General features: G+C 37.6%; 1 protein-coding gene across 2 annotated transcripts in view; it reads right to left on the bottom strand.

Moving 5' to 3' along the window:
• The window catches only part of EPS15 (epidermal growth factor receptor pathway substrate 15), a 164636-nt gene that overhangs the window by 78512 nt on the left and 65281 nt on the right, over positions 1 to 20843 (bottom strand). The window contains exons 9-12 of one of the 2 annotated variants that reach the window (XM_082666035.1): positions 17736 to 17936; positions 16748 to 16893; positions 14977 to 15133; positions 10663 to 10748 (exon numbers count right to left, since the gene is read on the bottom strand). In XM_082666035.1, coding sequence (XP_082522161.1) covers positions 10663 to 10748; positions 14977 to 15133; positions 16748 to 16893; positions 17736 to 17936 — 590 coding nt within the window. The remainder of the gene's footprint in view (positions 1 to 10662; positions 10749 to 14976; positions 15134 to 16747; positions 16894 to 17735; positions 17937 to 20843) is intronic. The other variant, XM_082666034.1, reaches the window with a different exon arrangement.

Here is a 20843-nt window from a genome sequence, read left to right as displayed (position 1 = left end):
ACGAAGAGTAGCCCCCGCTCGCCACAACTAGAGAAAGCCCATGGGCAGTAACCAAGACCTAATGCAGCCAAAAAATTAAAAAAAAAAAAAAGATCACACTAAAATGTGGTGAGTACTATTATAAAGGAATAAAGACTGTAAGTAGAAAGGAAAGAGGAACTAGCAATCAAGGTTTCAGGGAAGGTTTGACAAAGGAGATGATATTTAAGCTGGGCCTTAAAGCAGGAATAAAACTTTACAAGGTAAAAGGTGTGCTCAGGCAAAGGGGAAGAGTAGGATCAGAGGCACAGAAGAATAAAAACTGGTGGCACGTTGAGCTGAGAGGTAATAAGCCCACCCACCATATGGCTAGAGAGGAGGAATGAAACTGAAATGGTCGATCAGAGCACTATGCTGAACACTGAGAGAGAGTACAAGAGCAAACACATGGTATCTGTTCTAGGAGCTTTGCAGCAAGGGTCCCCAGCCCCCAGGCCACGGACTGGTACTGGTCTGTAGCCTGTTAGGAAACAGGCTGCACAGCAGGAGGTGAGCGGCAGGCAAGCCAGTGAACCTTCATCTGTATTTCCAGCTGCTCCCCATCGCTTGCATTACCGCCTGAGCTCCGCCTCCTGTCAGATCAGCGGCTGCGTTAGGATCTCATAGGAGCGCAAACCCTACTGTGAACTGCGCATGTGAGGGATCTAGGTTGCACGCTCCTTATGAGAATCTAATGCCTGATGATCTGAGGTGGAGCTGAGGTGGTGATGCTAGCACTGGGGAGCGGCTGCAAATACAGATTATCATTAGCAGAGGGTCTGACTGCACAGAGATCATAATAAATCGTTTGAAGACTCATATCAAAACCCTATCAGTGGGGCTTCCCTGGTGGCGCAGTGGTTGAGAGTCCGCCTGCTGATGCAGGGGACGCGGGTTCATGCCCCGGTCCGGGAAGGTCCCATATGCCGTGGAGCGGCTGGGCCTGTGAGCCATGGCCGCTAAGCCCGTGCGTCCGGAGCCTGCCTGTGCTCCGCAACGGGAGAGGCCACAACAGTGAGAAGCCCGCACACCACAAAAAACAAAAAAACACAAAAAAAAACCGTATCAGTGAGGGGGAACTGACAATTAAGCTGCATGTGGTAGCAGGTTTTATAGTGGCAAGTGAGTTGATGTACTTCAATTGTACAGCTGCATGTGGTAGCAGGCTTTAAGTCAGAATCTGACACTGATTTTAGTCCGCACGTGGCCCGCCCATTATTTATTTATTTATTTATTTATTTATTTTTGCGGTATGTGGGCCTCTCACTGTTGTGGCCTCTCCCGTTGCGGAGCACAGGCTCCGGACGCGCAGGCTCAGCGGCCATGGCTCACGGGCCCAGCCGCTCCGCAGCATGTGGGATCTTCCCGGACCGGGGCACGAACCCGTGTCCCCTGCATCGGCAGGCGGACTCTCAACCACTGCGCCACCAGGGAAGCCCCCCGCCCATTATTTTATTTACCACTTCCTTCCATCTGCACCTCTTTCCCGCACTGCACACTTGTCTCGGTCACAGTTGTGGTAAGCCCACAAGCTAACCCTAGCCAAAATGAGTAAAAAACAAATGTCACTAGAGAGCTTCTTTGAAAAGGGGGAAAGGCCCAATGATGAAACAGCAGAAAACTCTAAGACTACCAACAAAAAGAAAACTGTATTTAAAAGAAAACACCAAGAATCCTACTTAAATTACGGGTTCACTGCAACAGGTGATTGACATTCTCCAAGCCCACTTTGTATAATATGTGGCAACCGATTATCCAACGCAGCCATGAAACCTTCAAAACTGCTTTGCCACATGGAGAACAAGCACCCTGTATTAAAAAACAAGCCTTTGGAGTTTTTCAAAAGGAAAAAATGTGAACACAAAAAACAGAAGCAATTATTGAAGGCCACCACTTCATCAAATGTGTCTGCACTGACAGCATCGTTCTTAGTGGCTAACTGCATTGCTAAAGCTAAGAAGCCCTTTACTATTGGTGAAGAGTTGATCCTGCCTGCTGCTAAGGACATTTGTCATGAACTTTTCGGAGAGGCTGCAGTTCAAAAGGTGGCACGTGTTCCTCTTTCAGCTAGCACCCTAACTAGACAAACTGATGAAATACCAGAGGATATTAAGGCACAATCGTTAGAGAGGATTAATGAGTCACTGTGGTACACAATCCAGATTGACGAGTCTACCGATGTTGACAACAAGGCAACAATGCTTGTTTTTGTGTGATATATTTTTCAGGAGGATGCACATGAGGATACGTTATATACACTTTTGTTGCCAACCAACACCACAGCTGCAGAACTATTCAAGTCTTTGAATGATTACTTATCAGGAAAACTGAATGGGTCATTTTGTGTCAGTATATGCATGGGCAGAGCGGCTGCCATGATTGGACGGCCTTCTGGTTTCACTACTCGGGTCAAAGAGGTCGTTTCTGAAGGTGAGTCTACGCACTCTGTCATCCATAGAGAAACACTGGGTAGCAGAAAAATGTCACCTGAGCTTAACAGTGTTTTGCAGGATATCATTAAAATTATCAACCAAAGTAAAGTACATGCCCTTAACTCACGTTTGTTCGCACAGCTCTGCAAGATGGACGCAGAGCACACACGTCTTCTCTTATACACAGAAGTGAGATGGCTTTCTAAAGGCAGATCACTGGCCAGAGCTTTTGAGTTAAGAGAGCTGCTCCAGAGATTTCTTTTAGAAAAACAGTCACCACTGGAAGCACATTTCAGTGCCACAGAATGGATCACAAAACTTGCTTACGTGTGACATACTCAACCTGCTCAACAAACTCAATCTGTCACTTCAGGGGAGAACAACAACTGTGTTCAAGTTGGCAGAAAAAGAGGCTACATTCAAAGCCAAACTTGAATTATGGGGGCGACAAGTGAACACTGGGATTTTTGACATGTTTCAAACATTGGCAGAGATTTTGAAAGAGACTGAGCCAGGGCCTTCTTTCTCCCAGCTGGTGCGTGATCACCTATCTCAGCTTTCAAAAGAGTTTGAGCATTACTTCCCAACCACAAAAAACCCCCAAACTGGGAAGGAATGGATCTGCAACCCATTTGTGAATAAACCAGGTGAATCGACTTTGTCCGTGCTAGAAGAGGATCAACTGGTTGAGATCACAAATGACGGTAGCCTTAAAAGTATGTTTGAGACAACTTCAAATCTCCATATGTTCTGGATGAAAGCTAAGGCGGAATATCCTGAGATTGCCACAAAAAGCACTGAAAAGGCTGCTTCCATTTCCAACACCCTATCTTTGTGAAGCAGGGTTTTCTGCAGTGACAGCAGCCAAAACGAGATTACGGAGTAGACTGGACATAAGCAACACACGTCGGGTGTCACTGTCTCCCGTCACCCCTAGATGGGACCATCTAGTTGCAGGAAAACAAGCTCAGAGATCTCACTGATTCTGCATTATGTTGAGTTGTATAATTATTTCCTTACATATTATAATGTAATAATAATAGAAATAAAGTACCCAATAAATGTAATGCACTTGAATCATTCCAAAACCATCCCCCCAACCCCCCACCCTGGGTCCGTGGAAAAACTGTCTTCCACAAAACCCGGTCCCTGGTGCCAAAAAGGCTGGGGACTGCTGCTTTACATTATCAAAGTGGGAGATGATCCTACTTTATTGTGGGAAGTAGCTAAGACAGAAGAATGGTCAGGATGCCAAGAGAGCACCGCAAAGGAAGAGATTTTACGCCATACTCAGGAAAGTGAACTGAGGTAAGGGCTAAAACTAGACAGAAAAAGCAGAAAGGACAGGACAGATTTCAACAACACTGAACAAATTATTTTCTTTATATATCTATTATGTAAGCTATATATATTGTATCTATTACATAAGCTAAGCAGTAGGGATTAACAGTGAGCAAGCAAATAGTCCCTATGATTAAGAAGTACATAGTCTAGTGAGATATCCAAATAAAACAGACAATTATGCTATGACAAGTGTAAATTTTAAAAACTATGTAAGATAGGCTCTTAAGATTTGATAGGTATGAGGGTTGGGAAGGGGAAGGCTTCCAGAGGAAATAACATCTAAGGTGAGATCTGAAGGATGAGGAGTTGATCAGGCAAAGGAAATGAAGAGCTAGGAATGATTTCAAGAAGCATCTCAAAAACAGAAGAATAAAAATGAGAAGAAAAATCTCAGGTTTCTAGCTTGAGTGACAATAAATGGTGATGTCACTGAGAAAGGGAAATAAAAGAGACAAGGACAGTGGTCAGGGGAAAATTAGGAAGTCAGGTCCTACTGAACATTCAGATGAAAACACTAGTTGGGCAATGAAAAATATAGGTGTTCAGCTCAGGTGAGAGATCCAGGTATTTGATAAGATTATTTTAAAACCACTGCTTTCCCTTAAGTTAAAAATATTATACTAATTTAATCTGATCTATATAATTAAATCCCTATATAACAAATGTTGAAGGAATCATATAAAAAATTTAAAGAGACAAATGACAGAAAGTCATCCTGCCTCAAGCTCCCAATGTCCTATATTTTCAACTAGAAACAATTTGGTGAACTAGGGAAGAAAACATCTCATTTTCTGACTGATAACAAAGAACATTCTTTACCCAACCAACTCTTGAGGTTATATATAGTTTTTTATATCTCCATTGATTTTCAATGCTCAGAACAAATTATTATTCTAAGAAACATTCCTGGGGCTTCCCTGGTGGCAGAGTGGTTAAGAATCCACCTGCCAATGCAGGGGACACGGGTTCAAGCCCTGGTCCGGGAAGAGCCCACATGCCACGGAGCAACTAAGCCTGTGCTCCACAACTACTGAGCCTGTGCTCTAGAGCCCGTGAGCCACAACTACTAAGCCCGCATGTCACAACTACTGAAGCCTGTGAGCTTAGAGCCCGCACACCACAACGAAGAGTAGCCCCTGCTTGCCGCAGCTAGAGAAAGCCCGCGTGCAGCAACGAAGACCCAACGCAGCCAAAAGTAAATAAGTAAATAAAATAAAATAAACATTCCTTTCTTCATTATGCTTTTCTGTGTTTTCCAAATTTTTATGAGTATGTATTATAACCATCACTGAGGGGGAAAAAGCAAATCTTGTAAAGCACCATATTCATTACATTCTCATTACAGTACCATATTATGTGCATCGTTTATTTGCAGGTTTGATCCCTGGACTAAAATTAAATATCTTCATCTGAAAACCAAACAAATAAGAAGGAGCTAATCTTCTGTCAGATGACAATTTAGTAAAAGCCACAAATAAAATCTGTTTAAATTCTTTTTTCCTATTTTGTAGTTACACACGTCACTGCCTGATATATTAATAAAAGACTTAAAGGCTAAAGAGTAATACCATTGCACAGAAAAAATAGTCATTCACAGTAACAAAAGCCAAGGTTTATAACGTAATGTGTTATAGACTTGGTGGTAGTGACTTAATACAACCATTTACAAAACTGAATTTTAACAACCATAATTTTAGCATGGGTAGATGAGCCTTATTATGACATTACTGAAGTTGACAGATGATGGAGGTTTGCCTACACTGTAGATTTGACCTAAAATAAAAGCCTAGGGAAAATATTTTCACAAGTGTCAAGTATAAACGTATTACACATTTATAAAATGTGACTACAATTTAAAACTTAATAAGGTTTTGAAGCACTATGATTTTCTTAATAAGACAGTCACAAAATGTTAGATTTTTTTTTATGTGTTTAGCTGTAATTCACTATATAAGACTGCCACTAGTACAACTTAACATTATGGTAACTAGAAGTTAGTGAAAGCTCAGTTTATCAAAATGTAACTAATACAGTAAGTCCCTTACATACGAACAAGTTCCATTCCGAGAGCACATACATTAAAGTCCAATTTGTTCGTAAGACCAACAAAGTTAGCCTAGGTACCCAACTCACACAATCGGTTATACAGTACTGTACTATAACAAGTTTATAATACTTTTCACACAAATAATACATAAAAAACAAAAAAAACACGAAAAATAAAACATTTTTAATCTTACAGTACAGTACCTTGAAAAGTACAGTAGTACAACAGCTGGAATACAGGGGCTGTTGGCAGTACCAGCTACATCACTGCTGCTTTTACACTTGCTTCCAGACATCCTGGGCTTGAAGTAAAGATACTGTACTACTGTACTCTATAAGTACTGTAAAGTACACAAAAGCACAACCACTTGTAGAGGATGCACACACGTGTCAATGTACACCAGACACGTGAACTAACTTATGCGACTGGACATGTGAAGACATGTTCACATCTTTGAAAGTTCGCAACTTGAAGGTTCTTATGTAGGGGACTTATTGTATTACAAGTGTTTGTATCAGCAAGAACATTTTATGTACGATGCTCTACTTCCTATTAAAACTCATTACAAAAACATTTCATGAGTAAAATAACTACTGTTGAAATCAAACAAGCCCTAGAATACTGGGGTATGTGTCTATTTTCATAGGCTTGAGAGGCACAGATGACAAGTATTTTCAAATCTAGATACTATTTTTTTAATTAGTTAATTTATTTATTTATTTTTGGCTGTGTTGGGTCCTTGTTTCTGTGCAAGGATTTTTCTCTAGTTGCGGCGAGCGGGGGCCACTCTTCATCGTGGTGCGCGGGCCTCTCACTATCGCGGCCTCTCTTGTTGCGGAGCACAGGCTCCAGATGCGCAGGCTCAGTAGTTGTGGCTCACGGGCCTAGTTGCTCCGGGGCATGTGGGATCCTCCCAGACCAAGGCTCGAACCCGTGTCCCCTGCATTGGCAGGCAGATTCTCAACCACTGCGGCACCAGGGAAGCCCCAAATCTAGCTACTATTAAATGCACATTTCTCATAAGGCAAGCAAAAATGCTAATGGACCATTATAGACCATATGAAATGAAGTCTATACACCATTATAGACTGAGTAATCAAATATTTACTTTTTTTTCAAATCAAAGTAAAAATGTTCTAAATCTTAATGAAAAGCTGTCTTATATAATAGAAAAAAATGTAGAACTAGAACTATACAACCAGGTTTGGGTGCCAGCCAGCACTTTTGCTGACCTGATGTATGACTTTGATTTTTTCCCCCACGAGTAAAAAAGAAATTGGATTATGTAATCTCCAAGGGTTTGTTTTCGTTTGTTTGTTTTTTGATTCCAATACTAAAAGCTTTATGTAATAGGCAAAGGCCAATTTTTGAGCTGGAAATAGACTTTGGTAGAATTCAGTAGAAGGCAGATAAGTCAAAACTAAACAATCCCGTTTAAAAAGGTGCCCAGACTAAGGTTACAGAATGTCAAGACATACTGTTCAAATTGGCAGATGATACTAAGGGCGATCACTGAAATTACTGTGGATTTGAAGCTATACTGCTTTCTATAGACATTTAGTCTCAGAATTCATTCCTCCTTCTGGCAGAATTTTCATGTGGGGATACCCCCTCCTCCATGTGGTCTCGGTGGCAAACTAGCCGCCCCCACCCCAACCCTGCAACCCAGGACAGAGCTCATGACAAATCAGCAAACAATACAACCTTGGCCACTGACTGTTTCAGTAGGTAGGACCCTAAACCAGTCCAATCAGATTGAATTTTAGGATTTGTTCAGGAACCGCCACAAGAGAGTAACTCCACTAGATCTGAAATAATAGGTACATGAGACTCAGATGTGCAATAACCCCCTTGACAACATAACAGGAAAGCCTATCTGAGAATGGAACCATGCAGTGGAAGTGGAAACAAGAAATGGAGAGAGCAAGAGAACTGATTATGTCATTTGATCTCCAGTACGAAGCTATGCTTTAAGCCATCCCTACCCCTAGGAGGTCTTAGTTTCACAAGTAAATAAATTCACTCTCACTTAGTCTGGGTTGAGTTCTTTCTTGCAACTGAAAAAAATCATAATTAAGTTTCTCTACAATAATCTCAATGTAGTCTCATGGATGAGGAAAGATCTTTCCCAAGTTCTTGCCATATAACCCAGCTAAATCATTTAATCCCCTTATGTCTCAGTATCATCAACAAAATAAAGTATCAGCCATTATCTGCTTTAAAGTGTTGTGAAGGTTAAAAAAAAATGTTTGTGTAAGTAAAATGATATTTAAATCCAATGCCCTGTAGATGGAAAAATCGTCTCACTTTTTAAAAAGTAATTTTAGGAGGTCATTTTTACAATGAGTATTACTATAAAAAGTTTCTAGGGAACAAGGGAATTAGGAAATACCAATAGGACCTGCTGTATTTAGATTCAAATCTAATTGTATTCAAGCCTGTTTCTACACAGTACGTGAGTATAAAAAAGAAACTCCAAATCAAGCAGTCCTGAGATTAGGTATTAGTTCTATTGCTTACAGGTTTGTATGACTTTGGGTAAAATAACCTCTCAAAGCATCTTAACTCCGTACCTATAAAACAGAACAGTAATATCTATCTCAAGTTACAAGGTTTTTGTGAGGATCAAATGAGATAACAAGTTATGAAAGCTCCTGGCATGGTGTCTGCATTTAACATACCTTCCATACAATGTATTAAATAATAATTTTTTCCTATTGTTATTCAAGTGCCTGAAGTTGGAGGAAAACTGTATTTCAGGGGAAAGGGAGGGGCAAATTAGGAGTTTGGGACTAACATATACACACTACTCTATATAAAATAGATAACCAACAAGCACCTACTATATACCACAGGGAACTACACTCAATATTTTGTAATAACCTATAAGGGAAAAGAATCTGAAAAAGAATAGGTATATATATGTATAACTGAACCACTTTGCTGTACACCTGAAACTAACACAACATTGTAAATCAACTATACTTCAACAAAAATAAATTTTTAAAAAACTTCAAAAAAAAAACTGTACTCCATTCATTCCAAGATATACTGATACCTATTTCACTGTCCAAAATCAAATAGTACCTTATAGTTGTTGGAATGCCATTGTTTATTTGGCAGTGGTTTTTTCTTTTTTCAGGGCTACATAATAGTGCATCCTGCAGTTAAAGGTTGCCTTAGATTTATTTATTACTTTTTTTAAACACATTATTGGAGAATAATTGCTTTACAATGGTGTGTTAGTTTGTGCTTTATAACAAAGTGAATCAGCCATACATATACATATATTCCCATATCTCCTCCCTCTTGTGTCTCCCTCCTACCCTCCCTATCCCACACCTCTAGGTGGTCACAATGCACCGAGCTGATCTCCCTGTGGCTGCTTCCCACTAGCTATCTATTTTACATTTAGTAGTGTATATATGTCCATGCCCATGCCACTCTCTCACTTCGTCCCAGCTTACCCTTCCCCCTCCCTGTGTCCTCAAGTACATTCTCTATGTCTGCATCTTTATTCCTGTACTGCTGGTAAGTTCTTCAGAACCCTTTTTTTTTTTTTAGATTCCATATATGTGTTAGCATACAGTATTTGTTTTTCTCTTTCTGACTTACTTCACTTTGTATGACAGACTCTAGGTCCATCCACCTCCCTACAAATAACTCAATTTTGTTCCGCTTTATGGCTGAGTAATATTCCATTGTATACATGTGCCACATCTTCTTTATCGATTCATCTGTCGATGGACATTTAGGTTGTTTCCATGTCCTGGCTATTGTAAACTGTGCTGCAGTAAACATTGTGGTACATGTCTCTTTTAGAATTATGGTTTTCTCAGGGTATATGCCCAGTAGCGGGATTGTTGGGTCATATGGTAGTTCTATTTTTAGTTTTTTAAGGAACCTCCTTACTGTTCTCCATAGTGGTTGTATCAATTTACATTCCTACCAATAGTGCAGGAGGGTTCCCTTTTCTCCACACCCTTTCCAGCATTTACTGTTTCTAGATTTTTTGATAATGGCCATTCTGACTAGTGTGAGGTGATACCTCATTGTAGTTTTTATGTGCATTTCTCTAATAATTAGTGATGCTGAGCATCTTTTCATGTGCCTCTTGGCCATCTGTATGTCTTCTTCGGTGAAATGCCTATTTAGGTCTTCTGCCCATTTTTTAACTGTACTGTTTGTTTCTTTGATATTGAGCTCCATGAGCTGTTTGTATATATCAGAAATTAATCCTTTGTCTGCTGCTTCATTTGCAAATATTTTCTCCCATTCTGAGGGTTGTCTTTTCATCTTGTTTATGGTTTCCTTTGCTGTGCAAAAGCTTTTAAGTTTCATTAGGTCCCATTTGTTTATTTTTGTTTTTATTTTCATTACTCTAAGAGGTGGGTCAAAAAAGATCTTGCTGTGGTTTATGTCAGAGAGTTTTTCCTATGTTTTCCTCTATGAGTTTTATAGTGTCTGGTCTTACATTTAGGTCTTTAATCCATTTGGAGTTTATTTTTGTGTATGGTGTTAGGTAGTGTTCTAATTTCATTCTTTTACATGTAGCTGTCCAGTTTTCCCAGCACCATTTACTGAAGAGGCTGTCTTTTCTCCATTGTATGTTCTTGCTTCCTGTGTCATAAATTAGGTGACTATATATGCATGGGTTTATCTCTGGGCTTTCTATTTGCCTTAGATTTAATAAGGTACACCGATTCCCATTTTAAGAACCATAGTACTTAACCAAATAAAGTAGTACTTACCCAAGATATACATTAGAAACAGAGTGTGTGGATGTATTTATATAATCAGGTATAATTTTACTTTACATACCTCTGTAGGTCAACTATTTCATTGTTAAGGGTATCTAGCTCCTTAATAGCAGAGAAATCTGTGACAGGACTTGATCCTATGATGTTCTAAAAACAAAGAGTTCACAATTATAACATTATTACTATAAAATTCCATGCGGCAAAGCATTAAAAATGTTTAAAAGCACTATATGGATACATAATTTATGGTATTACTAACACTTTTAATTCACTTAAGAAAACCCTATCTAGTGCAATTTTACACACACACACACACACACACACACACAGGCAGTTATATACTAAGACATTTTCCCTTAAACTCTCTAAAACCTGTTGTTCTGTAATATATACCACCACTTGAGATCCCAATGTCTTCGTCGTGTGATCTTAGCCTGTCTAGAATGTTGCAGTAAAGCAGATATCAGATTTATAAACTAATTCCTCCACTGAAGCATAAATTTCTTGGGGAGGTGAATTGTGATTTATTTGTATTTGTATTAAGTAAATGGTGGTTGATTTTATTTAATTCAAGAAGTATTTACTTTTATTAAATACTTTCAGTGTCTATTTAAAGTAAAACCAACCGCTCAGCATGTTCCATAGTAAATATTAATATCACCATACATGAAACTGTCTTATATGACATCCTTTACATATTGTTTTCTTTCAATAATGGAGGTATCAAAATTAGTCTCTGAATGGTATTTGTATTTAGAAAACCTAGCTGGGTTTATTCTGGGCTCTGCTGTTTTACTAGCTGCATGATCTTCACTGCAAAACAGGGAAATAATCTCTGCCCTGCCCTCTTTAAAAATTAAATAAATATTGCATATGAAGTCCCTCTACAAACTTTATGATATTTTATAAATGTAAGCTATTATTATACTTAACTTCCTCAACAGAATATGCTCTTGAAAGTTGGAAAGGCTCCCAATGACTTGCTTCCACCCTGGCTCAGTCCCCTTTGTGAACCATTTTTGATGCCTTATATAGCTGGCTGAAGTCAAGGCAAAAAGATAACTGCTCCTTCAAACACCTGACCTACACCCAATGCTACAACCAAACTGACAAATAACAGGATGATCATCATTAGGAAATGTTAAAACTGAGGCCTAAACATGTAAAACTAAGATATATTGAGGACCTTATTAGCAGAACATAAAACTTAGTATTATACTTATGTTGCTGTGAACTTAAGGTATGTCACCAACTTGCACAACAGAAGAAGAAACCTCAAAGTTCACAGTAACCTATCTGCTCACATTTATATAATGGTTTACAAATTTACTAAGTACTAATCTGAAAACTGGTCTGTAGGTAGGGCAGATATTATTATTAACCCCATTTTAGAGCTAAAGAAACATATTAAATGACTTGCTTAAAGTTGAACCCAGCTAGCTAATAGGCGATATTGATCAGGAGACTTCTAATCAAATTCAAGTGCTATTTCACATTATGCCCCTTGGCACCTGCATATTAAGATCATTTAGGTAAACGAAACCATTACCCTAAAAGCCAACTTGATAAACAGGTACATCAATAAAATGTGGCAAATAATTCCTTCTATATTTCTTTATGCTATACTGCATAACCGTCCTCATATGTTTTGTTTTGTTTTGTTTTGACTATCAATACCAAAACTCATCCGTTAGGATTCAATTAACGCTATTCTCAATTTTATATTAATTACAGATTTGTACCAAATATGCCTCTTACTATGTTTTACTATTATGTGTTTCACTGACACATAGACCCTTATCATTCTAAAAAGTCAGACATTTTAAAGTGGGTTTCTGAATGTGACAAGTATTTACTAGGATTTTAACTCTGCCCAAACTTGACTTATGAGCTAATTAAGCCTGGCCAGACAATTTGAAAGGCGAACAAAATGAAAAATTAGCACTTAGTCTCACTTTTATCACCAAGAGTAACTTACATCCCATAAGTGCTACTGAGAAATTTGCTATCAGAGGTGCAAGCAAACCAAGAAACTCAGGACTCCCATACCTGTTCTGTCACTCTAACTCAAAAAAAGTGACTCACATTTGACAGTCTTTCCCTATTAAAAATATCATCAAATAAGAAGAGTGAGACAAATAAGTTTAATTTCAAACAAGTTATATGGTAATACCATAGATGACTCCAGAATGAAGATTAGTGTACTTAGTTGGTATTGATAAGTGTACTTGTGTCACTCTCAATTGCTGACACAAAAATTAAACTCCTGTTCTAGAGCAATAAAATAACATGCAATCAGGAAGCAAAGAAAAAGTTCGGCTAACAGTATATAAAGTATAAGAAGGGCATATGAAGAAAAATGTACCATGTCCCCTTCTTGCAAAATATTTTCTCTCACCCTGTTTTGTGTATTACACAAAAATTCCACTTCGGTGATTTTAAGTGGATCAGAGAGCTTAGGGAAGGCAAGTTAAAATGCACACAAGGACCAAGTGACAGACATGTGACAAAAGCATGCTGTTTAGGTATTTTCTCTGCATTAACTTTGAGGCATAAACAACCTCTAATTTCAAAATGTTATCTTGTAAACCAAAAACCGTAATGCTAAAAAAGGCATAAAGTAAAGCTCTAACCTTGAGAGAGTAGAGTTAAGAAACTGACAGTACAAGAAAGGCGAAAAGCAGAGTGCTGCAGAATGGAAAAAATAGTCCAAACTAGAAAAAACACAGAAAGGAAAGCAACATTCAAAAAAGGATTAGTCAAAGCTGCAAAAAAAATGCAGTTCTAAAAAAATTAGATTATAAAGAGAAAAGAGATTATTTGAAAGACAAAACAAATGCAAATTTTAATTTTTAAGGTTAAAATTTTTGGTTTATAGATAGGACAACAGTGATAAAATCCCATTTTAATGAATAATACTGATATCTGACATGGACAAAAGTATCTATGCTCTAGTGAATGGACTTCAGTAAATCTACTTAATTGAAAATTCTGTATAGCAGATGCAACTCAAAGTGCCTACTAATGTTACAGAGACTTCAATGAACAAACAATTTGCTTCAGAAAGTTCTGCTGTATGTGTATTTTGTGTTGGTGGGAGACTCAGTGGGTATAAAATGAAGGCAGCAAGGAAAAAAAGCAATCTACATATGTGAAAGAAGATGAAACAACACAGTGTTCCATAACTGAGCAGGGGGCATAAATACAAATTTGTAACCTTTATCTTTCTGGGTGGCATCACTTTTAGCCTTCTCTACAACTTAGGGAACCCATGTTCTACATCAAAAGAAATCTCAGAAATTCACAAAATGCTCCCCCCAAAACACTCACAAAGCAGATAAAATCAAGTAGTTACTTAATGTGAAAATAAGAATAAAAACTCTTATATGTAACTTCTATATTTAGTGGCTATAAATTTCCATTTAGTTGACTTAGGAAAAAAATCCAATTTTGACTGTTACTAGATTTGTTAAAATGGGATTTTTTTAACCTATGTGACAAAATTAATGCAAGACATTCTACTGACATTTTAAAGAGAACTCTCCTGATACCAAATATGTGACAACTCCTATATAGGTAACTCTGAAGAATCACCACATCCATGGTTACTTTGTAGGTCACAAGATACTTAAAGACACAAAGTATGGACGGCAAACAGCCACTAGAGCATGCAAGTCCTTTTAAAGCTCTATTATAAGGCCAAGATATTATAAACCACAATATTAGGAAGGGTTTCTAGATGAGAAGAGAAAAATCAAGGTACAGCATTACTGAAACATGTAGTTTTGAAAATTCCCACTGCTGGCCAGAACCAGTAGCTAAAACCTGTTTCTAGCTGTTCAGATATGAAATTCGGTTGTATGCTCAGGAATAGAGGGTCATCTATATGGTGAAAACCACACAGACTTTTCCTCAACAAGTTTTTCTTTTCTTTTTTTTAATGTAAAATTGACAAAAAGCAATCATAATCTCCTAGATTTTGTTTTCAAATCTGTATTGTTTTCTCCAAGAGTGAATTATCAAATGAAATGCAGTAATTTAATTCTTATAGGTTTCATTTAAAATTTACACTGTATTCATAAAAATTAATTTACATATCCACGGGGGAAAAACAAGACCACATTTTCCAGTTTTAAGACTGGAAAGTATGGTTGTCATATGTGTAATGAATGGTGGGATAAATGAGCTGTAGCCCAAGGATATCATACAAGGTATTCCAACATATTTATAGGCACAAATTAAACCGTAAACAGTATACTGCTGTTTCTAGCCAGATACATTTTCTCCACTATTCCATACAAATCGATTCTGTCACCTGGCATAGCATTTGTTCTTTTCTGTTAATGCATTAAGGTTTTCTCTTAAGTTGTCTTACCTTTTGTAAAGTGGCCCTATCTGATGGTGGAATCATCTCAGGAGTAAGAATGTGAGGAGGATCGATGCCCTTTATTAACTTTTGATTGATTAAGTGAAAAGCCAAGGCAAACTGATCTTTTGAAAGCTTCCCACAGTCCTTTGTGTCACATAATGCCCTGTACAAATAAACAAAAAGAACAGTATGTAAATGTCACAATTACCATTCTAAAAATCCAGGGGAAAATTAATATGACTATGTAGCTTTGAAATAATCACCAGTTGAATTAAAAAATAAAGTCATACCAACTTATGGCTAGCCAAAAACTCACTAAAATGTTAGAAGAGAGTTATTGGCTAAAATGGTAAGAAAAAGAGACTGTTCACCTTGGTGCTGAGCAGGGTCCTCTAATTTGGGTTTGCTCTGTGCTTTCTTACCAATTTCCAGAACCGCTACGGAGTAAAAGCTGTGGTGGGCCAAAGAATTCCAACATTCTCTACTCCCAACATTTTCAACATTAAAACATGTTAAAAATGAAACCTAAGTTTCAACAAATTTGGTTCGTTAGTGGCATTAGAATGATTCTAAAACAAGCAAAATACTCCATGTCGGCTTGTTTCCTACAACTTTTGAAGTAGGAGGATGTCAGGATCACCGTCAAAGAAAAATAACAGCTGCAAATGGAGATCACGTGTGGAGAGAAGGCAGCAATCTGGAAACCTTTACAAAAATCACTTGAAGAGAAACAGCAAATGTCTTATTCTATTTGCTTCCCCCTCCCCCGCCTTTTGTTTTTAAGGTCAGCTTTCTAAAGTCCTGATCTGTTTGATTCATTGAAAAACAATGTGGCCTGATTAAAAGACTATGGGCTATGGTGTCAAAGAAACCTTACATTCCAGCTTTTCTACTTATTTCTTCTTGTGACATTGGCCATATTTTTTAACCTCTCCAAGCCTTAGTTTCTTCATCTATAAAGTGGAGATTACACCTATCTTGCAAGGTTACTGTGAGAATTAAAGACAAAGTACATAAAAAGTCTGGGCATAATGGCAAACCCATGACAGCTGCCATTTATTCAGCATAGTGCCTAGCCTAGGCACTTGAAAGTGGCAGCTATCACTAGCTACATATATTTAATCTTTCCCAGCCTTGGGTTCTTGTTCCTTTTAAAGCAGATCTGCTGTCCTTTGTTCTTTTCTAAGTTCCTCTTTGCAACTATATGGTTTCACTTCTGATGTTTGCTGCCCCTTGAAAACCTCATGATAACTAATCTCAGTTTAGTCAGGTGGATTGGCAGCAGAAACACTATAAAAAGCATTTTCATTATATTATCTCATTTAATGTGAAATTCATTAGAGACACTAAAGTTTGTCATTTTTTAAGGACCAAGTGTATAGTTCCCACGTAAAGGTATAAAAGTATACATATACCCTATAGAAAGAATTATACAAGTATACCTTGAAGATTCTGGATTTGTTTTATATTGTTTAAATTTCAGAATTTTGGATTCTCTCTTAAAAACTGAAGTTTAATTAGCTGATATAAACCAATGCTGGATTTTAACATTCTAGTAACCATTAACTGACACTGTCAATCTAATAAAACTATAGGTAACCCATTCTCAAGCTTTTGTCCACTATCCAGAAGAAATCATCAGACTTAAATTTTTCTCTACAAAGAATTCTAAACAAAAACTGTCCTACTTACAAATGCCTAAAAATAAGAATCTACAAAACTAGAGTTGATACAAAACCATATTTGTTTTTTAAATCACTTAAATATTAAGTCTTACCAAATATGGGCTAGTAAGGCAGAAGGTAAACCTGTCTTCAGGAAGATTTCACGGACTTCCAATCCAGACACAAATCCATCCATATCTTTATCAGTTTTCAAGAAGATTTCATCATATTTAGCTTTTTCTGCAGGGGATACAACCCACTACAGGAAAAAAATATATATATAGTATTTCCACCAAAATGAAACAAACTTTGAAGTGTCCCTCTTTCAGCCCATGACAGTAACTTTCACAAATTCTGCGCAATTCTACCCCACTAACTATAGCAACAGTGTGTCACTTCCATCACACCCCAACTGAAATGCTGTGATGAAGAGAAAATTACAGAATAAAAATACAGGTTAGCTATAGGGACTGTACTTAAAGATGTCCATTTTACTTTTTTTTATGTAATGAGTAAATTCAAGCACAGTTAACTCTTGACTTATGAATGACCACATTAAGATGCGTAACTAGGAGAGTCTACATAAACAAAAGATTCAGATAATTCTAAATCTCCATTTTTTTATAGTTTCATTCCCCGTTCTTAACTGTAGCCAAACTGGCTGATCTGCATATTCTGTCATTATTTTCCTTTACTCAACCTAACAAGAAGCAGGTTGTAGGAAAAAAAAGGCCTTGAACAACCCCAAATTGGAAAATTTGATCCCAAAGAATCAAGAGTTAACTAGAGATTAAACAAACAAAACATCTATTCACTTTGCCAGGGCAAGCATGCCAGATTAACATGGAGCATCTTCTTTCTCCAACTTTAATTCCAGGTAGATCAAGGCAAAGCCAATGAAACATCCATATGACCTAAGTAAGGCCAAATGCAGGAGAGGATTGTCTTCTCTAGGACATCACACTATATAGGTTCAACCAGAGGGAGCTCTGAATTTTTGATCCCTTTGATTGCTCCTTCTATCTTCATCAAGCAATCAACTGTTAAATGCCATGCATTTTGTTTTTTAAAAATAGTCCTTTAACACTGATAAATCTATACCTGTCTTAACGGTGCTTTGGTAGGTAAAATGCCTACAGGTGGTAAGGAGTGATAAGGTTCCTTGGCTGACGTTGAAGAAGGGATCAACCGCACAGAGCCTGATATACTGACCGTTTTCCTCTTAGAAGGTGGCACCAAGGCTGGAGGCAAGGACACTGGCACAGGTTCTTTCTCCAATGCGCAGTATACCAAAAACATGGCCTTCAAAACAGATGAACCAGGGTCATATATATTAAAATCATTTAACAACCACCACCCACGAACTGATTATTGCTCAAGAAAAAAGCATCTTCAAGCTGCCTCAAATCCTTTTATTAAGAAATTAGGCTGGGAAGGAAAGAAAGAGGAAAAGAGGGAGAGATGAAAGGAAGGACGGAGAAAAGGAAATAAATCAAAACTAAGCAACTTTTAGGAAGATATCCTAAGCAGTAAAAACTTAGACACACACCCTTCAAGTAAAGGTCTTGTAATGTCAAAAGAAAACAACCTGGGGAAAAAAATATTTGCAAAGAAAGAATTAATTTCCCTAATATATAAAGAATACTTAGATATTAACAGAAGAAAACCACAAAATCCAGTAGGAAAATAGGCTAAGAGTATTAACAGATACTTTACAGAAAAGTATATATCACAAATGGCCCATCCTTTAACTTATAAAAATATGCTCACTTTCACTCGCAAGAAAATGGCAAGTTAAAACTATATGAAAATACCATTTTCCTTCTAATGGCAAAGGTCCAAAGTTTCATAACACAATTTGTTAGCTAGACTGGGCAAACAGGCACTCTCGTACATTGCCAGTGAGAGCTCAAACTGGTACCAAGACTACTGAATGGTACTCTGGCAACATCTACCAAATTACTTATTTCCCTTTTGGCTCAGAAATCTGACATCTGGGAGTCTATCCTCAGATATCCTCTACCTGCCTACATAGGAAATGCTGTATGAAATAGGTTTTTAATTATAGAATTGTTTGTATTAGCACCCAAGTGCTCATCAGCAAAGACTGGTTTAAAAAACTATGGTATACCCATACAATGAAATACTATCAAACAAACCAACCCCCCACCTGCCCAAGAAAAAGCAAATCCATGGGGAATATTCTGTATCTTAACTGTGGTGGTATCTTCACAGATATATACAATTGTCAAAACTCATCAAATTATATACTTAAATTGAATGCAGTTCATTGTATGTAAAGTAGTCCTTAATAAAGCTGACCAGAAAAAGAATCATGGAGCCCTCTGTGTCAAAAGATATCCAAGGGGCTTCCCTGGTGGCGCAGTGGTTAAGAGTCCGCCTGCCGATGCAGGGGACACGGGTTCGTGCCCCAGTCTGGGAAGATCCCACATGCCGCGGAGCGGCTGGGCCCATGAGCCATGGCCGCTGAGCCTGCGCATCCGGAGCCTGTGCTCCGCAACGGGAGAGGCCACAACAGTGAGAGGCCCCAGTAACGCAAAAAAAAAAAAAAAAAAGATATCCAAGATACTATGTTAACATGAAAAAAGTATAGCGGTGAACAGTGTGTATGTATAATAATAGTGTGTAACCTTTATGGTAAGGGGATAATAATTATTCATATCTGTTTTCATTAAGAAATTCTATGAGGATAAACAAGAAAGGAAGGATAAATAAGAATATATAGAGTAGGTGTAAATGGAGCAGCTGAGGGCAAGGATGGGACTGACATTTTTTTCCACTGAATATCTTCTTATATTGTACTGATTTCTGAACCACGAGAATGTATTACCTATTAAAATTATTTTTAATTATTAAATACAAAAAACCCCACAAACTTTCTATTTCCAAAAGCTTGAAACTCCAGAAAGAAAACTACTTTCAACCAAATTCACAATATATGTAATATTATTTCATACTTTCAAACAAATTCACAATATATGTAATATTATTAGCTTGGCAATGAGCTAAAAGAAGTGACTAACATGCACATTAAAGGTCAGCATTCCTCTTGCTACAGATGGGAGTCATTTCCTGGAAAAGTGGACACTTGAAGCAAAAAAGCTATGTCAGCCATCTGCTGCCAACAGACAACACAGTTTTTCAAAGTTAAAAAAATATATTACTAAGTTCATGTTGCCTTGAAAATAATTTTCCTGACAAAACTGAAGTAAAAAACTTTTCCACCAAATAAAATAGAAAAAGTGAACAGTATACAGTTGAATTATGATTTTGTTTGTTTTCTTATTATATTGTACTTTATCCTAATCAAAGCATGTCACTGAAACAAACACAGCAACTAAATCAAATGATGTACAACGCTTGAAACCTGGCCAGCAACTAGTTTTTAAACTGAAATGTACTAGCAAATGCATTTGCACAGTTAGAGACAGACACTTAACTAAGAAGCATTTCATATATCTTTTTGATGATTTCAAGGTAAATGCATCAAAAATAAACCTAAGCTTACTCATGGACAGAGACAGCAGGGAAAGAGGGGACTAGATTCACTGTTGCAGTTAATTACCACTAGCTGTTCTCTTTCTTTGATTTTTTTTCATCCTCTATGCTTTTAGGGAGTATTTCTCAAATTTCTGGCCATTAGAATCACCTGGAGGGCTTGTTAAAACACAGGTTTTTTGACACAACCCCAGAGATTCTTATTCAGTTGGTTTGAGGTACGGCCTGAGAATTTGCATTTCTAATATGTTAACTGGTGATGCTGACGTTGTTTATAGGAGACCATGCTTTGAGAACCAGTATTTTAGGAGTTTCCTAAGGAGTTTTGTTTGCTCGTTGGTCTACTCAGTCAGTTGAACTCCCAGTTTTAATTTCTAATAATAGCAAACTAGGATGAAATATCAGATGTTTGTTGTGTTTTCCAACTAATACACGTTTCCTTCATCAATTTAGTTCAACAAAACATTTACTGCAAAACTTCTAGCCAGCAGACACTGTGCTAGGCATTACAAATACAGAAGTGAAGAGATCTCTCTCTCTTTTTTTTTAAGAAGATGTTGGGGGTAGGAGTTTATTAATTAATTTATTTATTTTTGCTGTGTTGGGTCTTTGTTTCTGTGCGAGGGCTTTCTCTAGTTGTGGCAAGCAGGGGCCACTCTTCATCGCGGTGCGCGGGCCTCTCACTATCAC

Source organism: Grampus griseus (genome assembly GCF_964374135.1).
Source record: "Grampus griseus genome assembly, chromosome: 1".
Classification (NCBI taxonomy): domain Eukaryota; kingdom Metazoa; phylum Chordata; class Mammalia; order Artiodactyla; family Delphinidae; genus Grampus; species Grampus griseus.
This window is presented reverse-complemented; position numbering and strand designations above follow the sequence as displayed.